This window comes from Primulina eburnea, chromosome 2, assembly GCF_022965805.1.
Source record: "Primulina eburnea isolate SZY01 chromosome 2, ASM2296580v1, whole genome shotgun sequence".
In the NCBI taxonomy this organism is placed as follows: Eukaryota; Viridiplantae; Streptophyta; class Magnoliopsida; order Lamiales; family Gesneriaceae; genus Primulina; species Primulina eburnea.
In genome coordinates, this window is record NC_133102.1 from 1,389,062 (window position 1) to 1,406,992 (window position 17,931).

The following is a 17,931-nucleotide window of genomic DNA, read 5'->3' on the forward strand; positions in this document are numbered from 1 at the left end:
CTGATTTATCGTACTTTAACTCTGACTTTTAATCCATGTTATTCATGCACCGACGACCCATGCATGCACCATAGCTGTCCGACAACAGTACGTAGAATGAAATTTCGGTAAATCCGATGGTGTACATAGAGGAATCATTGAACTTCCTTTAACAAATTCTATACAGAATCGTCAACGTTGTATAATCCTCTAAAACATTATATACACAGGATCTTGAAAATGATAATGAACCAATATTTAATCTCTCACGCGATATTTATTTTTTGCATTATTATAAGCAAAACAACAATATTTATAGACATAGCGCATGCCTGGTTTCTCCTCCCATTACACATGCACCAGCATAGATCTTATCATCTTCCTCAGTACTCCTCAAAATGCCCACAGCCGCCGATCGTCGCCGACTTTTACAAGCTAGCTAAAATGGCCGGCCTCAACTATGACAACACAGAAAAGATTAATCCAAAATCCCGAAGTCTCAGCGACACCGAGTACACTTGGTGCCGCGCAGTATCCTCGGGCACAGGCAATACTGTGTTAGCACTTCAGATCGCTGATAGATCACCCTCAGAAATCGCATCCCTACACAAAACAATCCACGAACTTCAGATTTCTCACCCTCTTCTCCGCTCCAAACTACACTTCGATCCCAGTAGAAAAGAGTACTCGTTCCACATACCAAGTAGTCCCCATGTTCAGATCAATTTTCACGACTATTCATCGACTTCACAGATCATACGAACCCTGAAGACACATCAAAACTCCGGAATTTCCGATTTTCATTTAATATTCGAACACGAATTGAACAACAACAGATGGGTTGATCCTTATTCATTCCCATGCAACGGGATTGAAGTGTTCTTCTCTAGCGTGTACATGTTGTCCGAAACAAAGGCAATGGTCGTGCTGAAGCTTCACGCCGTGGTGTGCGACCGGACCACTGGGGTGTCGTTTCTCAGAGCGATGATGGAGGAGAGTCGAGAGGCTGGAGGGGTAGAGAAGGGAATAATGAATTACGGGGAGGGTGATTTGGGGATCGAAAGTCTTGTTCCGAATGGGACGGGAAAAAAGACGATTTGGGCTCGTGGGAAGACAATGTTTGGGTATTCGTTAAATTCATTGAGACTGACGAATTTGGAGTTCGTAAATGCTAAGAAGCCCCGATTTTCCGAGGTTGTGAGACTTCATCTTAGTTCAGAAGATACCACCCGGATTATTGACGTAAGTGGATTTGGTTTTTTTTTTTCCCACCTCGTAAAAGTTTTGTTCCTATATATATTATTAAACCAAGCATCGGACATTAATTATTTTCAATAATTTCAAATGAATGATAAAAGAAAAGAAAAATACTCTTGTGATCTTCACTTGATAATATATATATATATATATATATATACTAGAAGATATGTACGTGCGTTGCACGTGTGGGACTTATAACAACCGTAATTTTTGAAGTTCTCATGATATATTTTGAATTTATAAAGATCTATACATAAATCGCGTCATTGAAAAAATTAGCTACAAGTTATATTGTATTCATCGAAAGAAATTTGATAGGACATAAAGCATGAAGATATTGTAATATTTTTAGAACTTTTTTTTTTGAGCAAAAAAAATATTTAAAAACATCAGTAAAATATTACAAATCATTTTAAGTAATTATAGATGTAAGAATAATTTGTTTCACATAAAAAGGATTTGAATAAGTTAAAATATTAATCTTTCACTGTTATTTAGTTTTGTTGGGTTAAGCATGCACGAGTGAGAGTAGTACATAGATGAATGAAGTCTTAGGAAGTTCTTGTGCGTACTGCTGATATTGTGTCGCTTACTTTAAATTTCATTAAAGATATAATATTTTTTAAAAACAATTGACTATAATCTTATTCCAAAATAAAATTTCAGTTTTCTTTAATTTATTGTAAAATTAATCAATACATGCAAAACAAAAAAACATGTATTTATTAATACTATTTAACGAAAATAAGGGCATGCATGTAAATTCACAAAATTTACGTTATTCATGGATGTTAATTTGCTCAAAATAAAAATTAAATTGTCGCAGAAACTCATATGAAGATGTTTCGTGGGTCAATTTTGTGAAACATGTCTCCAATCCGACCTGAATCATGAAGAAAAATATTGATATATTATGATATATATCAATGAAACTGTTTCACAGAAGACCTGCTCGAAAATTGGAGAATTATAAAATTTTGAAGAATATTGTAAACTTCATCTTTTTTCGATTTATTTTAAAATGCATTAACATTATTCAATAAAAAATGTCGACTCGTTTTAGAGATATATCTACTTGATACTGTCTTACAGAAGACTTACTCAAAAATTGGATAAATATAAAATTTTGAACAAAAACGTAAACTTCATTTTTATTCTATTTATTTTAAAAATTATTAATTATTGATTAATGAAAAATTTTAAATCAAACAAAAGGACATCCTAAAAATAGAGTTACAGTTCACAAATCACACAAAAAAGGAGAGATACATAAAATAAAAATAAATATTTTTAAAATAAGAATATAGTTCATTTAAAAAAATGAACGTAAATTTCATTATTCTTCGATTTATTTTAAATTTAATTAAAGATATTGTTTTTTTAAAGAAAAAACATGGAGTGTAAATTTCATTCTAACACGTGGTGACTGAAATTTATTTTTCTTCAATTTATTTTAGAATTCACTAATAGATGTGAGAACAAACCAAAAAATGTATTTATTATTAAGATTATTTTAAATTTTATTAAAGATACATATATTTAAAAAAATTGAGTGCAAATTTCATTCCAAAAAATGAAAGATAAATTTAAATTTCATTCTAAAAAATGGTAGATAAATTTTTCATTTAAAAAAAACAATAGTTAAAATTCATTTTTCTTCAATTTATTTTAGAACTCATTAATGGATAAGGAAAAAACAAACAAAAAACATATATTTATTATTGTTATCAATGTGAATTTCATTAAAGATATAATTTTCAAAAAAAATGGAGTGAAAATTTCATCACAAAAAATGGAGGTTAAATTTTATTTTTCTTCAATTTAATTTAAATTTTATTAATTAATACATAAAAAAACAAATAAAGTGACATGTATTAATGAATATTATTTCATCAATATAAGAACATAGATGTAAATTCACAATTTAAAGTCATATATTTTCAGTCGTAACAATAATAATAGTAGTAGCTAGGAAAAAACATACAAAAAATTATTTTTATTATTGTTATCATTTTGAATTTCATTAAAGATATAATTTTTTTAAAAAAATGGATTATTACTATTATTTAAAATTTTATTAAAGATATATTTTAAAAAAAATGGAGTGCAAATGTCGTTCCAAAAAAATATAAGATAAATTTAAATGCCACTCTGAAAAATGGTAGCTAAATTTTATTTTTTTTCAATTTATTTTAAAAGTCATTAATAATTATGAAAAAACAAATTAAAATATATATTTATTATTTTTATCATTTTGAAATTCATTATATATATAAGTTTTTTAAAAAAACGGATTGCAAATTTCATCACAAAAAATGGATGCAAAATTTTGTTTTTCTTCAATTTAGTTTAGATTTTATTAATTGATAAATGAAAACAAAATAACCAAAGAGACACGTATTAATGGATATTATTTAATGAAGATAAGGACATAGATGTAAATTCATATATGGATGAAGTCTTAGGAAGTTTTTGTGCGTACTGCTGACATTGTATCGCTTACTTTAAATTTCATTAAAGATATAATTTTTTTATATAAAAAAAAAATTGACTATAAATCTTATTCCAAAATAAAATTTCAGTTTTCTTTAATTTATTGTAAAATTAATCAATACCTACAAAACAAAAAAACATGTATTTATTAATACTATTTAACGAAAATAAGGACATACATGTAAATTCACAGAATTTACGTTATTCATGGATGTTAATTTGCTCAAATTAAAAATAAAATTGTCGCAGAAACTCATATGAAACTGTTTCATGGGTCAATTTTGTGAAACATGTCTAATCCGACTTGAATCATGAATAAAAATATTGATATGGAAAATTATAAAATTTTGTATTAATGGATATTATTTAATGAAGATAAGGATATAGATGTAAATTCACAATTCAACTCATATATTTATAATAGTAATAAAATAATAGACTATTTAACGAAAATAAGGACATACATGTAAATTCATAGAATTTACGTTATTCATGGATGTTAATTTGCTCAAATTAAAAATAAAATTGTCGCAGAAACTCATATGAAACTGTTTCGTGGGTCAATTTTGTGAAATATGTCTCTAATCCGACTTGAATCATGAATAAAAATATTGATATATTAGGATATATATCAATGAAACTGTTTCACAGAAAAACTGCTCCGACTTGAATCATGAATAAAAATATTGATATATTAGGATATATATATATCAATGATGTAAATTCACAATTCAACTCATATATTTATAATAGTAATAATAGATAATAGATATCATTTTGAAATTCATTATTTATATAAGTTTTTTAAAAAAATGGATTGCAAATTTCATAAAAAAAAAAAATGAATGCAAAATTTTGTTTTGCTTCAATTTAATTTAGATTTAGATTACATTAATTGATAAATGAAAACAAAATAACCAAAGAGCCATGTATTAATGAATATTATTTAATGAAGATAAGGACATAGATGTAAATTCACAATTCAACTCATATATTTATATATATATATATATATATATATATATATATATATATATATATATATATATATATATTGTGAGTTTTTGGATTGATTTTACACCAAAATAATTTAATTAAAATAAAACGTCATTTGCTGTGCGCTGACGAATTCTGTCTTTTCCGATTAAAATTATTTTGATCATGCCGAAGTTATAGCTGCACGATGATTGAGAAAAACTAAATGTTTAAAAAACATTAACATAAATTTAAGGAATGCAGATACATGGTAAAACTTCATTTTGAGTGTGGGAATAATTAGATATATATAATTGCTTTAAAAAATTTAAATATAAAATCTGATGAATTACACATGAAATTTTGGAAATTTGATCTTTTGATCAATAAATTAAATATTTTTATGAAAATTAATTTAAATTTCAAAATTAAAGAAAATATTGTTAGGTAAGGCGCCGGATTGGAGTACAAGCATGGAACTAATATGGCAGTGACTACATATGATATTTTCCCCGTTTCTACTCGTTTAGTATTTAGTTTTGTCAATGGACACTACAAGAAAAGACTATACTTCCCAAATAGTGAAATTTGCACTTGCCAAACTCAAAAGAGGATAAAGCAAACCTTAATGTATATATCACCATCAGTTATAATTCCTGTGGAAACTGCTTCATTGTATTGAACTTGTATAAAATCTGTGCAGGGCTGCAAATCTAGGAGGATTAAACTGTGTGGAGCCCTTGCGGCCGCTGGATTAATCGCCGCACATTCTACTGAATTTCAATATGATCAGCTAAAGAAGAAATATGGAGTGGTTACTCTGGTTGATTGCCGCTGCAGTCTTGAACCAGCTCTTTCGACTCATCATTTTGGTAAACATACATCACACGTTAAATTAACCTGACCTTAAGCATTAAATATACGCAAGTTAATTAAGGGTATGCTTATTGTTTACCAAAAAATGTAGCTAGGATATCATAGATAAGATTCTTGTCTAAATCCTGTTAAACAATCCAGGGTTCTACCAATCTGCAATCCTTGACGTACAAACCGTAAAAGGGAACGAAAATTTCTGGGATTTGGCCCAAAGTATCTACTCCAACTTCGCTGATCACAAGAAGTGCAATAAACATTTGACAGACTTATCTGATATAAATTATCTTATGTGCAAAGCCATGGAAAACCCGAGCCTGACCTCGTCATCTTCACTCAGAACTTCTTTCATTTCAGTATTTGAGGATCCTGTGTTTGATGATTCCGGTAAATTGAAGCAAGATCTTGGAGTGGAGTGCTACATGGGGTGTGCTTCTGCACATGGAGTTGGCCCTTCTGTCGCTATATTTGACACTATTCGTGATGGAGAGTTGGACTGTGCTTGTGTTTATCCATCACCATTGCATTCGAGGGCACAGATGAATGAGCTTGTTGATCGTATGAGAAGAGTGCTGATTGAAGAGAGTGATTAAGATGCAAGAATCAAGAACGCTTGACACCAAGATTAGCGGATTGAACGTCTTTGTTCATGTGCTATGATATTATTATTAATGCTTAAGAAAATTGATTATGGATTTTTCTTTTACGAAATTTTACAAATTTGTAAAGAAAAAGTGATCCATAATTTTAACCATTTGAAAACTCTACCTATAATTTTATACATATACACTAGTACTTGTGGCACACACATTATATTTTGATAACTGCTTAAATAAAGAATAAAAATTTTATTTTGGCTAATATTTTAATTTTGTAAGATCTCTTTGATATAATTGAGAATTTATACACAGGAAAGAAGTTTGGGAAAATTAAATAACATATATATGTTTGATTCTTAAAAGTGAAAAAGTAAAATTATAATTTTTTAATTGATTGAATTTTGAAATAAGAAAATGCAATATTTGGAAAATAAGATGTTATTTTAGAAAAGCTACATTTGGTGAATATGGATCGGATGGAAAATGGATAATAACATAAAATAAAAAAGAAACAAGGATTGTTTTGTTCTCGTATATGATTCAAATATGGTTAGACAGGATATGGGCTTATAATTAAATGGTCTCATCCCTAACCAGATTAGCCATATCCCCAGGTTCGATCTCCACTCTTTGCGTGTGTTTTAATAAAAAATATGGTTAGACAGAACTAATGTTTTCACATATCTTATGATAAAAACAGGCGCTGAATATATAGATATTTCTTAAAAAATACATATAGAATATTTCTTCAATATTCAACATAAACACAATATAAACAGGAAGATCGAAAGCTTCGTTGATGAATTAGATATCTAACATTACAGTATTCATTTATAACAGAATCATTTTCAATAAATGAATGATAGTTTGATCATCCCAATATTAAATTACATCATGAGAAATGAAAATTAATTTATTTGAGATCAAGTACAGATTAGTTGATTTTTGTTGCTCTTCCAATTGGGCACTCCGGGCAGAAGACCTCTTGTCCAACCACTCGACAACGTCCGAGAACACGGTGTCAAGATTTTCCGGTAGCATTCCATATGTCAAGGCAACTTGAAGGCCTTGTCCACTGCACGAGCCGACTCATACAAGACTTTGTTTACGGATGGATCGGTCATCATATATATCATCTTCTCCGTGCAGAATTAAGAATGGCAATGAAACCTGCATGTTAAAGGTGAAACCGGAAACACTTTAGCCTAAGAAATACGTTTTGGTATAGGATATGGTAATTTGAAAATAACTTTTTGGTACATGAAACCATTTTTTATGCACTGTAAATTTGTATTTAGCAACCTTTTCGAGTCTTTTCTCCAAATCCAGGCGGACTGTATATAGTTGGTAACCAGACGTCTGTGTACCGATTGGCTCTGACCTGTCATGGGTGCCAAATTTCATAAGTTTAAAAGCCATAGTACTCAAGTTGTCATAATTATTCCATGGAAAAACAGCAAAGATTGAGTTGTCTAGCTAAATGCACGCAACAACTTTGGAAAACTGATATAAAAAATTATTTTAAAAAATTGAGAAAGAAGCGTAATCTACATAATTTTTTTCTTCACACGTGAGAATTTAAAACAGTAATATTTTTTCATGGACCAATTCGAATAAGAGATTCATATTATAAAATTGATCCGCAAGACCGCATCATAAGGTTTGTTTTGAGTAGGTCTCTTATGATACGATATCATAGGACTATATCTTTGAGATGGATCAACTCGGTCTATATTTAGATAAAAGAAATATTTGTGGCAAAAAAATAAAAAATTCATGACATGTGTGCTGAGTGTTGAATCATTGTCACTCATCTATACATCATGGTTAAATGAATAATTATAACTTATCCACTTAATACATATATACGGAGTAGATAAAGACACTACTCGTATGAATAACACGAAGATAACCAAAAGATTTATCTTGATAACCACATGATTTTGTTTTATGTCATCTGCCATCTATTTTATTTAAATTCATCGTAAGGCAAAGTCATTTATTGTCGAGTAATTAACAAATTATTATTCCAAGAAGTCGAATATACACGCAATGAATCAATGATTGTAATCGAGCGTTACTACTAGTACTATCACTTTTGAAAATATAATTTCTCCTTACAAGTTTAAAATATAATAAAAATGTAAATTTTAGACCGATATATATTTTTAAAACGAGAAAAAAATTGTTACAGTTGGATCTTAAATCGAAATCTTATTTTAAATGTAGATTATTAGTGTTAGATTAACTATAATTCCTCCAATCACTTGTCTTTCGCAATTACACAGCCATACTCAAGACCATTCCAACAATCCTGGAGTCTTGTTAGATTAATAAATTTTTCGAAGTTAATAAATTTTTCGAAGTTTAATTTCCTCCCCCACCTTGGCGATCAAAACGGCACCGTCCCAAAATTCTTGCTTCTTCCCATCATGTAGACGTAGAGCCGTGGCCTCTCCCGTAAGTCTCGTTCAAGTCCCGAACTTTTGAATCGATTATTTCCTGTCACGACTTGAAGGATGTCGAGCTTACTGTTTTGTAGGTTAGCGTTGAAGCTCTTGAGCAGCAGGTTGTCCGAACACAATCTTTGGAAAGTACTAAGTCGATCTTCATTGTCGCGCTGTAGATCTTCGATGCAGAAACTGTGGTGATCTTTATGTTCTATATATGTATCGTTCTTGCAACTGGCGGGTAGCTTGTTTACAGATTTGTTATACCTTGCGGTATGTATTGAGAAGGTAGCTGAAAATAAACTACTAAAAACATCAATACAGTAAAATAATCGACTCTATGTTAACGTTGTACATCGTAAAGCTAGTGATAAGATTTGCATAGAATTCATCTTTTTTATTGTTGGGATTTAATTTTTTTTAAATGTATGAATGGGATTGATTCATTTTTACGTCGTGGAAAGAAACCAATATACATGTCTTTTTGGGCTATTTTTGCTTTACTTTGTCGTTAAAAAAAAAAAGGAAATAGTCGTTGTAAAGATAAACAAACACGTCTTTTTATCACACCTTAGTTGATAAATTATCAAAGCGTCATATAAAAAGTTTGCTATATAGTAAAAATGTTAAAATAACCCAATGTCATATATATTTTTTTCTTCTTCTTCTTCTTCTTTCTTCTTCTTCTTCTTTTTTCTTCATAATTTAAATATAATCAAAATCTCATTTTTTTTTTAGTTTTAGGTGTATTCTGGAGTTTGACCATTGATTAATTGCTGTTGGTTATTACTTTGAATTCATACATGCATCACAATTTCTAGTGTTTTAAATATCTACAATATATATTTTATTTGGCAAAATTAATAAAACGATTCGTAAAACTTTTAACTGATTCAATGCATGTATATATTAATTAAGCTGATTCGCACGTAAATTCACTTTAAGAAATTATTATAAATAAAGTGTACATGTTATGTGCTTATGTTGTTACAGATTCTCATTATTCTTTTTATACGTACAAACAAACAGCACATCATCATAAAATAAGTTTTTTTTTTGGTGCATTTCGCAACCGATAAACTTCCACGTTTACTAGATAAACTCACTAGTTAATATAATAAGATTTTAAATCATGCTAATTAGATAAACCGTCTTGTATGACAAACTCGTCCAAAAATGTGATAGTAAGAAAAATCGAACATCTAACTATTTATCAACCACTCATGTACTCCATCAACTCTAACAAATCTTTGAAACTAAAATATTTTGTTTTTTAATTGCACGTGAAGTAGGCCGCAAACATAATTTTTTAATGAGAATGTATATTATATGAACGTTTTTTCACAACACGAACTGATACTTTTTTAACATGCCAGATAGAATATAACATGAAAATATGTGTTTAGACGAAAAAATAGAATATAGAAAATTTATAAATATGTAATCCATATATAGTAAAACATTAAGGTGCAAATAATATTATACATATAAATGCAAAATCTCGAGTCGGAGGCTTATCTTTATAAGTAAATTAGGGAGGCAATAATATTTGTCCGTATCATTATTCTTTCTTTTTGAAAATTAAAAAATAACTCATTAGTATTTGTTGTATAATTACTGGCTAGCACTGATTGATGGGTTTCAACTACTCCATTTTCAAGAGATGTACAATTACACACACATATACCCAATTGATATTTGTCAATAGCCCAACAACTCCAACGAGTTAATCTCATCTGGATAAAATATGTTCGGCAAAAACTTATCTGAAACGATTTTACGGATCGTATTTTATGAGACAAATTTCTTATTTAAGTCATTTATGAAAAAATATTACTTTTTATGCTAAGAATATTATTTTTTATTGTAAATATCGGTAGAGTTGACTCGTCTCACAGATAAAGATTGATGAGATCGTTTCACAATAGACCTAACTCAATATGTTTATATCATACGTACATGTACAGCTACTTTAGCGCATTGTGTGTTTTTTTGGACAAATATACATAAATCTTTACATATATAAATTCTACAATCATGTCAAATTTAAGTAAATTTAAATCATGGTGATTGAATTATATGGTTCCATATAAATTATTGTTATGCATGGAAAATTGTTATGTTTCAATTATGAACATTCTATGGTGCATCATCTAAGAATCGTGTCCAATTTTAAGACAAATCTTTGCACAAAGAAAGGTATACATGCTGTCCTTAGATTAAGCGAAAGCTTACACATCCTAAATTACTGATATCACGCGCATTTCAAGAAGGGTCCCCCAGCACACTAACTTATGCTCAAAAAATGAAGACAAATTACTCGTTTTTTTAGTAAGAGTGCGATGATACTCGAGCTAATTCTGGATTTTAGGGTGGAAATTTCATGAGCTGACTCTCTTTTAATTATTACTGCTATTAAGTATAATAAATATATATTTTCAAATATCACGTCAATAAAAATTATTTGAAGATATAAATATGAAAAATAACCCTGCTGATATTTTCAAATATCACGTCAATAAAAATTATTTGAAGATATAAATATGAAAAATAACCCTGCTGATATAATGATCTAAAGTAACTAATCCCTTAATTTAGCTTTAAGTGGATTATTTTATAGTTAAATGTTAGGATTTGGATTATACGTCAACTTTCATAAAAATGTACGAAAAAAAAATCTCAATAGAGTAATAGTTTTTTGTTAAATAGAAGATCAAGAACATTGCAAGAATATTTGCCAATACTGATTACCAATTATGTGGTAAGATTTACGGAATATTGAAGCTAAGTTTGCCTTGAGAATACCGAAAGTATGAGAAATGGAGATATATTAAACAAATGAAGGAAAAGGAGAGATGATGATGTATGATTCTCACCTTCCACGGATCTTTACTTGAATCCGACTCCACTCTTAACCAAATTCTCAAGCATTCACATCCTATACCAAGAAACCCCCCATTAATTATCGTCTTTCTCCTCGTCCACCAACCGATCCCACACTAAAGACAATACCAGGAACCCCTACACCTAACGAATCCATTCCATTTCACCCCTTGAAAATATAATCTTGTAACACACTGTACACGAGGTTGCTATTGAAAAAGGTTAAAAATGACAGTAATATTGCCTTCACACTCAAGCTCCATTACATGTGTAGCACCTATAAACAATGATGCTTTGCCCCAACAAACTTTTCTTAACCCTGTAGCTTTGTACAGGAGAAGTATTTGTGACGAGGATAACTATAATACTGGTACACAAATACTCGGAATAGAAGGAGAAGAGAAAGGGAATCAGCTCTCTGTTCTGGCAGTTCTGGTTACTGTTTTCAGGAAATCTTTGGTGGGTTGTCGAAGTACAAGCTGTGAGCTTGAAGAACAGATAATGGAGATTGGGGTGCCTACCAATGTAAGGCATGTTGCCCATGTTACTTTTGATAGGTTTGATGGGTTTCTTGGTCTCCCGGTTGAGTTTGAACCTGAAGTTTCGAGAAGGCCACCTAGTGCTAGGTCAGTCTTTTTCCATTTTCTCTTTGTATATTGATTTTTTATTTTCTTGAAATTCATGTTTTGGTTTTTTCATGCGTGCCATTTGTTCTACAAGATGGGGTTTCGTTAATTTTTATCTATGTTCTGTGTGGCAGAATATACACGTAATGTAAATCACTGCATTTTTATCTCTCTTTTTGGGAAATTATATTGGTGAATTGGGCAAGTTTTAAATGCTCATCTGCATGTTCTTTCCTTGTATTTGTTACAACTGGTTGTTGATTACTTTTTTCTTGCAGTTAATGTACAAAGCATTGAAATTATAGAATATTTCAGTATTTGGTCTGAATGGTTCAATAACGGGTCATAGTATTACCATTTCCCAAAGTTTAGACTTTGAAAAAAATTTCTTCATAAATTTTGCAAGGCCTGCTGTAATTTAGGTGAGCCGTCTTATAACATCGTGACTACCCTCTTTTTTTTTTTAGTTAAATGGGACATCCGAATTGAGTAACTGGAAATCAAACTCTATAGTATCGTTTGAAAAGTTCTGGTTTCTTATTGTTTCCTTCATTAATATAGTTGTTTTCCAAAGAAAATAGCAACAAAGGAGACTGTGGACTATTTTCTACGCTTGTCCCTGAATGTATTCTGATAGTATATTGTACAAATGATGGGATTCATAAATTATATGAACAAGACAAGAGAAAAGAAGAAAGTACCTATGATTATTCCATCAGATTGACTACAATTTGATATCACTGTGTACAGTACAAGGGTTTTTGGAGTTTCGACGGAGTCGATGCAGCTTTCTTTTGACTGCAGAGGTAATTGTGTTCCAACTATACTCTTGATGATGCAAAGACGCTTGTATTCACAAGGTGGCTTGCAGGTATTTTGTTTCCCTCTGTAGTACACATGGAAAACCGGAGAAAGTGTTATATTATTTATTCCAATTTTCGCAGTCAGAAGGAATCTTCAGGATTAATGCAGAGAATGGTCAGGAAGAGTGTGTTCGGGAACAACTAAATAATGGAATGATTCCAGAAAACATTGATGTGCATTGCTTGGCAGGCCTGATCAAGGTACCAATCCTTCATTTTGTTTGCTTTTACGTTCGGTTTTGGAAATTTTTAAACGAGCTCGAGCTTAATCAAATCCCCAACTTTAAATACCCATGCATCCGGGATTTGCACTTTTCTTTCTTCTTTCTTTTTGCCATGTCTGCCCATTTCTCTCTTTATTTTTGTGTTTAAATCTGTTCCTTTATGTATTTATGAAAATATTGAGTTTGTATTTAATTGGATGTCATTAATTCTTTGCGGTTTTTGCTATTTAGGCTTGGTTTAGAGAACTCCCTAGAGCGGTATTGGATTCCTTTTCGCCAGAAACTGTAATGCTGGCTCAATCAGAAGATGATTGCGCTCATCTTGTTAGTCTCCTTCCTCCAACAGAAGCAGCACTACTGGACTGGGCAATTAACCTTATGGCTGATGTTGCTCAGCTAGAATATCTCAACAAAATGAGTGCACGGAACATTGCCATGGTTTTTGCACCCAATATGACTCATGTAAGCAAGAAAAATTGATGGATGGGCTATTTATGTTTTGCATTATTTGTCCATCTTAACTGGTGCACTTTATATAGTACTGGGATCCAAACCTGACAGTTATATGCCACCTACAGATGTCTGATCCAATGACAGCATTGATGTATGTTGTCCAAGTTATGAATTTCCTCAAAACACTCGTCATGAAAACGTTGAGAGAAAGGGAAGATTCGGTACCAGATGGTGGTTGTGCACTGCATTTGAAGCCTCCAGATGAAGATGCCCATCATGGCTCGTTGGGGCATGTATTTCTTGAAGCCGAAGAAGTGAGTGATCAGGATGAACAAATCCGCGTTGGAAAAGAACCATTGTCAGAAAACTACAATGCTAACTCTACGTCCCCAACCAAGCCAGAAACTAGCAATTCAACCAATTGTTTCCTTGGTTCTGTCGAGAGCATTCTAACTGATGGGTCTGATAACCTTTCTGCAAACAGACTTGAATGTGAAAAAGCTGCTGTTGGGAATGGAAGAACACAGCAAAAGAATTGGAGCACCGAAAGAAAATCTAATAATGTGAAGAAAGAGTCCCGAAAACCTGCTACAAAAAGCAAGGAATTAAGCATTACTAGCCGGTTAAATTCACAAGCTGAAAGGGAGGAATCCTGGAGGTGAAGTTCTTGAAATCATTATATTTAGGCAGACAAAAAAAGAGAATCACATGCTTTGTATTTAATTTTTATTTGGAGGAAAGCATTGTTCATCTTTGTATTTAAATATCAGACACGTTCTTGCCTATATTAAAATTTTGAAAATGTTCAAAAACAAATTCAAGTTGAATACAACTTGACTCAGGGAACGAGTTCAGTAGAGTAGGATGAGCTTGATCCTTGATCAAACTATATTGGGGATCTTACAATTGTGGTTGGGAATTGAAAAGCAAGTCAGTTGAGTCGAGATCCTTAATTTTGGATGCACTTGTATCACAGAGTAACTTGTGATTTGGATAAGCATTCCATAACTCCCAAATTTGTAGTGTAAAAGATATGTACTTTATCCACTCCCATGCAAAACAGAACATAAAATCAACACAAACTATAACTGAGTACTGAAAGTTGATCTCAAAGATACAAAGAAAAACTTGAATTCAGATTTGAATAATGATACAGAGAAATCTAATAATGATACAAGATTTGAATAAGATACAGAGAAAAATTTGAATCCAGATTTGAATAATGATATAAGTTCAGAGGGATTTCCAGCTGCTGATACAGAGAAAAACTTGAATTGAGATTTGAATAATGATTTTCAGGTGGATCGTATATCTTCAGACCTCGCAACGTGAATCAAGGTAAACCGGTTTTGATTAGATCAAACCAAAAAGATGTAGGAAATTCGCCCCTGTTTCTGAACAAAATCTTCAGGAGCAGTGGCTGGTGCAATCTTGGCCATAACCAGAAAATGAGACAGAAATGAGGACCGGATTATGTTGGTTCACATTTATAATTTATACTGTATTTTTTTTAAAAAAAATATTAAATCTCATTAACTCACTTTCTTAAAATCTAATAATAAAAATATTTTACAATATCACATCTTTTTGGTAACCATCTTGATAAAAAGATTTTATAAAATTTTAAAATAATACTTCACAATTATAAGCTAATGAAACAGTTCATAAGACATAATATTTATAAATATTTTAAATAAGTTCTTTAAAAAGGAAATTATTTTATAAATATTTGATTTAATGATTTTAAACCAACTCCCAAATTTACATTGAACATGTAGTTAGACATCAAAGATTCAAAGTCTTGGAAATGTTTGCGCGCAGTCTCACTCGAGGTAAATACAAATTCGATTCGTCTCCAAATTCCGTTCGGCGATATACTCTTCGCCACCAATGAGTCCTAAAAATATTGTCTTCCTCTGATCTATTCAGTCAATCTGCATCTTTTACCCAATTATCACTCAAGATCAGGTTTTTCTCTTTTATTTTTTTGTCCAGTCTTACAGTTAGTAATGATTTTGGCTTGTTATTGCTGGTGGGTTTTTGCTGTATGTCGGTAATTTTTAGTTTAAGGCGGCATTTATGCCTGCTGTTTGAAGAATTGAGGAAATTTGAGGGCCAAATTAGGGGGTTTTTTTTTAATGCATTTCTTCACTTTATATTATTCTAACTAAGTTTTAACGGTTGTACTTTCCCTGAAATGTAAAATGCAGTAGATTTGACCTCTGTTGTTTTGTTTGCTTCTGTACAATTAACCCATTGATTGGCGGAAATCCATAAGTTTCGCGTTCACGACTCTGGAGTCACAAAATTAATCTTCTGTTAGAAATCTTGGTCATGCCAATGCAAGTACAGTACAGAGTGAGCTATTGTATCAATGGATTTTGCACTGTGGTTTATGTTATTTGCAAAATGCTATATCATACTTAAGTTTCGATGCTACTCCTTTACCAGTGTGTTGTAGTTCAGCATCTTTTGTTTCTTCTGTCAAAAGGTGTCTCTTTCTGCGTTTTATCCTGTGTGTGGAAGAAATGTGAATGTCAAATCTTATCTTTAAACTCAACGCAGAAGGAAAATTTATCAGACGCCAATGAGTGGTGCTTCGACATCTAGTAGTGTACGAGCCGCTTTATCCTATTGTGTTCAACAAGTACGAACTTATGATTACCATCACTATCTTTGCCTTCTCGAACTTCCACCTTATATGCGAAAATCAGCTTTCACTCTGCGTGCATTTAATATCGAAACAGCAAAAGCTATGGATGTCGCTTCTGATCCTAGAATTGGTCTGATGCGTCTATTATGGTGGCAAGAGGCCATTGACAAGATATTTTCAAATAAGCTAATCGAGCATCCAGTAGCTCAGGCACTTGCTTCGGTTTTACATGATCACAGAATTAGCAAGATTTGGTTGAGACGTTCTGTGGAAGCTCGGATCAATGATGCCAAGAGAGATGTTACTGATATCCCAAAAACTGTGGGAGAGTTGGAGCAATATGCTGAGGATACTATCTCAACCATTTTTTACTCGACACTTCAAGCTGGTGGTATTAAGTCTACAGTAGCAGACCATGCTGCATCTCATATTGGCAAGGCTAGTGGTCTTCTATTGCTTCTGAAGTCCCTGCCTTACCATGCAAACCGAAACTGCCATTTTCGTTATATACCCATCAAGGTGGCAGAAAAACATGGACTGTTGGTAAATGAAGGCGGGCAGCTGGCCGTTCAGATTGATTCTCGTGAGGGACTGCGTGATGCGGTATTTGAAATGGCTTCTGTTGCCAACTCACATCTGCAAAAGGCTCGCGAATTGGCTGGAACAGTCCCTGCTGAGGCTCGCCCGGTGCTGCTGCCAGCTGTGCCGACGCAGGTCATTCTGGACACCTTAAATCGTGTTCAGTTTGATGTGTTTGATCCAAAACTGACACGAGGTGTTTTAGGGGTTCCACCGTTGTGGTTTCAGTTGAAACTAAAGTGGCATTCGTGGCGAGGGAAATACTGAAACTCAGGTAGCATTAGTGTGACTGCATTTGCCCGAAGGATACACAGTATTGAGCAATGGCAGTATTGAGCAATGGATTGAGTTAGGAAAAATAAGACTCAAGGGACACGAGGACATCCATGTTCTCTAATTTTTACTTTCCCAATATCCTTCGAATACAAATATCGTACTTCTTTTTTGTTTGAAAGGAACGCTTCAACCTATGTATTTGTCCCTTTAAACTTTCAGAGATGAAATAATGGAAACAAATGTTTTAAATAATTAAGACAGTGTAGTTGTTTTTTTTTATTATTATTAAAACTGGATTAACCGAATTAAATACTAATCAAATTGAAATATGTAAGAGAAAAAGAGTTTTTCGCTCTGCGTTTGGTTTTATGCAGTTTTGATTTGGAAAAATGAATAAAAAATAATAATCTTACCCATTCACTATTGTGGGCATCTATTGTTCTAATCCAATATTTATATCTGTAAGCAAAATTGTCTCTTTAACCCAAAAAAAAAACGTGGATAAATAAGAATCGGAATATTTAGTATAAAAAAATGAAATCATATTTTAATAATTTGATTTTCGATAAAATAAGTAAATAACAAGTATAATAGCAATTGGAAGCCATAGTGTCATGTTTGGACACTACGTATAATTTGTTTCGAACTTGAACAAGAATCAAGAAATTGCTCATAGTCAAATTGGAAAATACTTGAAAATAACTGTTTGGTTCTTATGTGTCGTTGTTCATCGAAATATCAATTA

General features: G+C 31.7%; 3 protein-coding genes across 6 annotated transcripts; all 3 read left to right on the forward strand.

Moving 5' to 3' along the window:
* The first annotated feature begins 329 nt into the window (after positions 1-329).
* LOC140824446 (uncharacterized) lies at positions 330-6,434 on the forward strand. Its single transcript, XM_073186036.1, has 3 exons — positions 330-1,221; positions 5,411-5,579; positions 5,725-6,434. Exons 1-3 carry the CDS (start codon positions 334-336, stop codon positions 6,171-6,173), a joined length of 1,506 nt encoding a protein of 501 aa, XP_073042137.1. The 5' UTR covers positions 330-333; the 3' UTR covers positions 6,174-6,434.
* Positions 6,435-11,473: 5,039 nt separating this feature from the next.
* LOC140817223 (rho GTPase-activating protein 5-like) lies at positions 11,474-14,634 on the forward strand. The gene is made up of 5 exons (XM_073176869.1): positions 11,474-12,138; positions 12,889-13,009; positions 13,083-13,202; positions 13,457-13,687; positions 13,804-14,634. The coding sequence occupies exons 1-5, from the start codon at positions 11,741-11,743 to the stop codon at positions 14,338-14,340; spliced, it is 1,407 nt and encodes a 468-aa protein (XP_073032970.1). The 5' UTR covers positions 11,474-11,740; the 3' UTR covers positions 14,341-14,634.
* Positions 14,635-15,433: 799 nt separating this feature from the next.
* On the forward strand, positions 15,434-17,442 carry LOC140817232 (uncharacterized). Of its 4 annotated transcripts, none has more exons than XM_073176882.1 (3): positions 15,447-15,646; positions 16,244-16,325; positions 16,426-17,442. In XM_073176882.1, exon 3 carries the CDS (start codon positions 16,434-16,436, stop codon positions 17,175-17,177), a length of 744 nt encoding a protein of 247 aa, XP_073032983.1. In that variant the 5' UTR covers positions 15,447-15,646; positions 16,244-16,325; positions 16,426-16,433; the 3' UTR covers positions 17,178-17,442. The 4 variants fall into 4 exon arrangements, with proteins under 4 accessions (XP_073032979.1, XP_073032983.1, XP_073032975.1 ...); XM_073176889.1 differs by having other exon boundaries at positions 15,494-15,510; XM_073176878.1 differs by having other exon boundaries at positions 15,434-15,510; positions 16,244-17,442.
* The last annotated feature ends 489 nt before the right edge of the window (positions 17,443-17,931 follow it).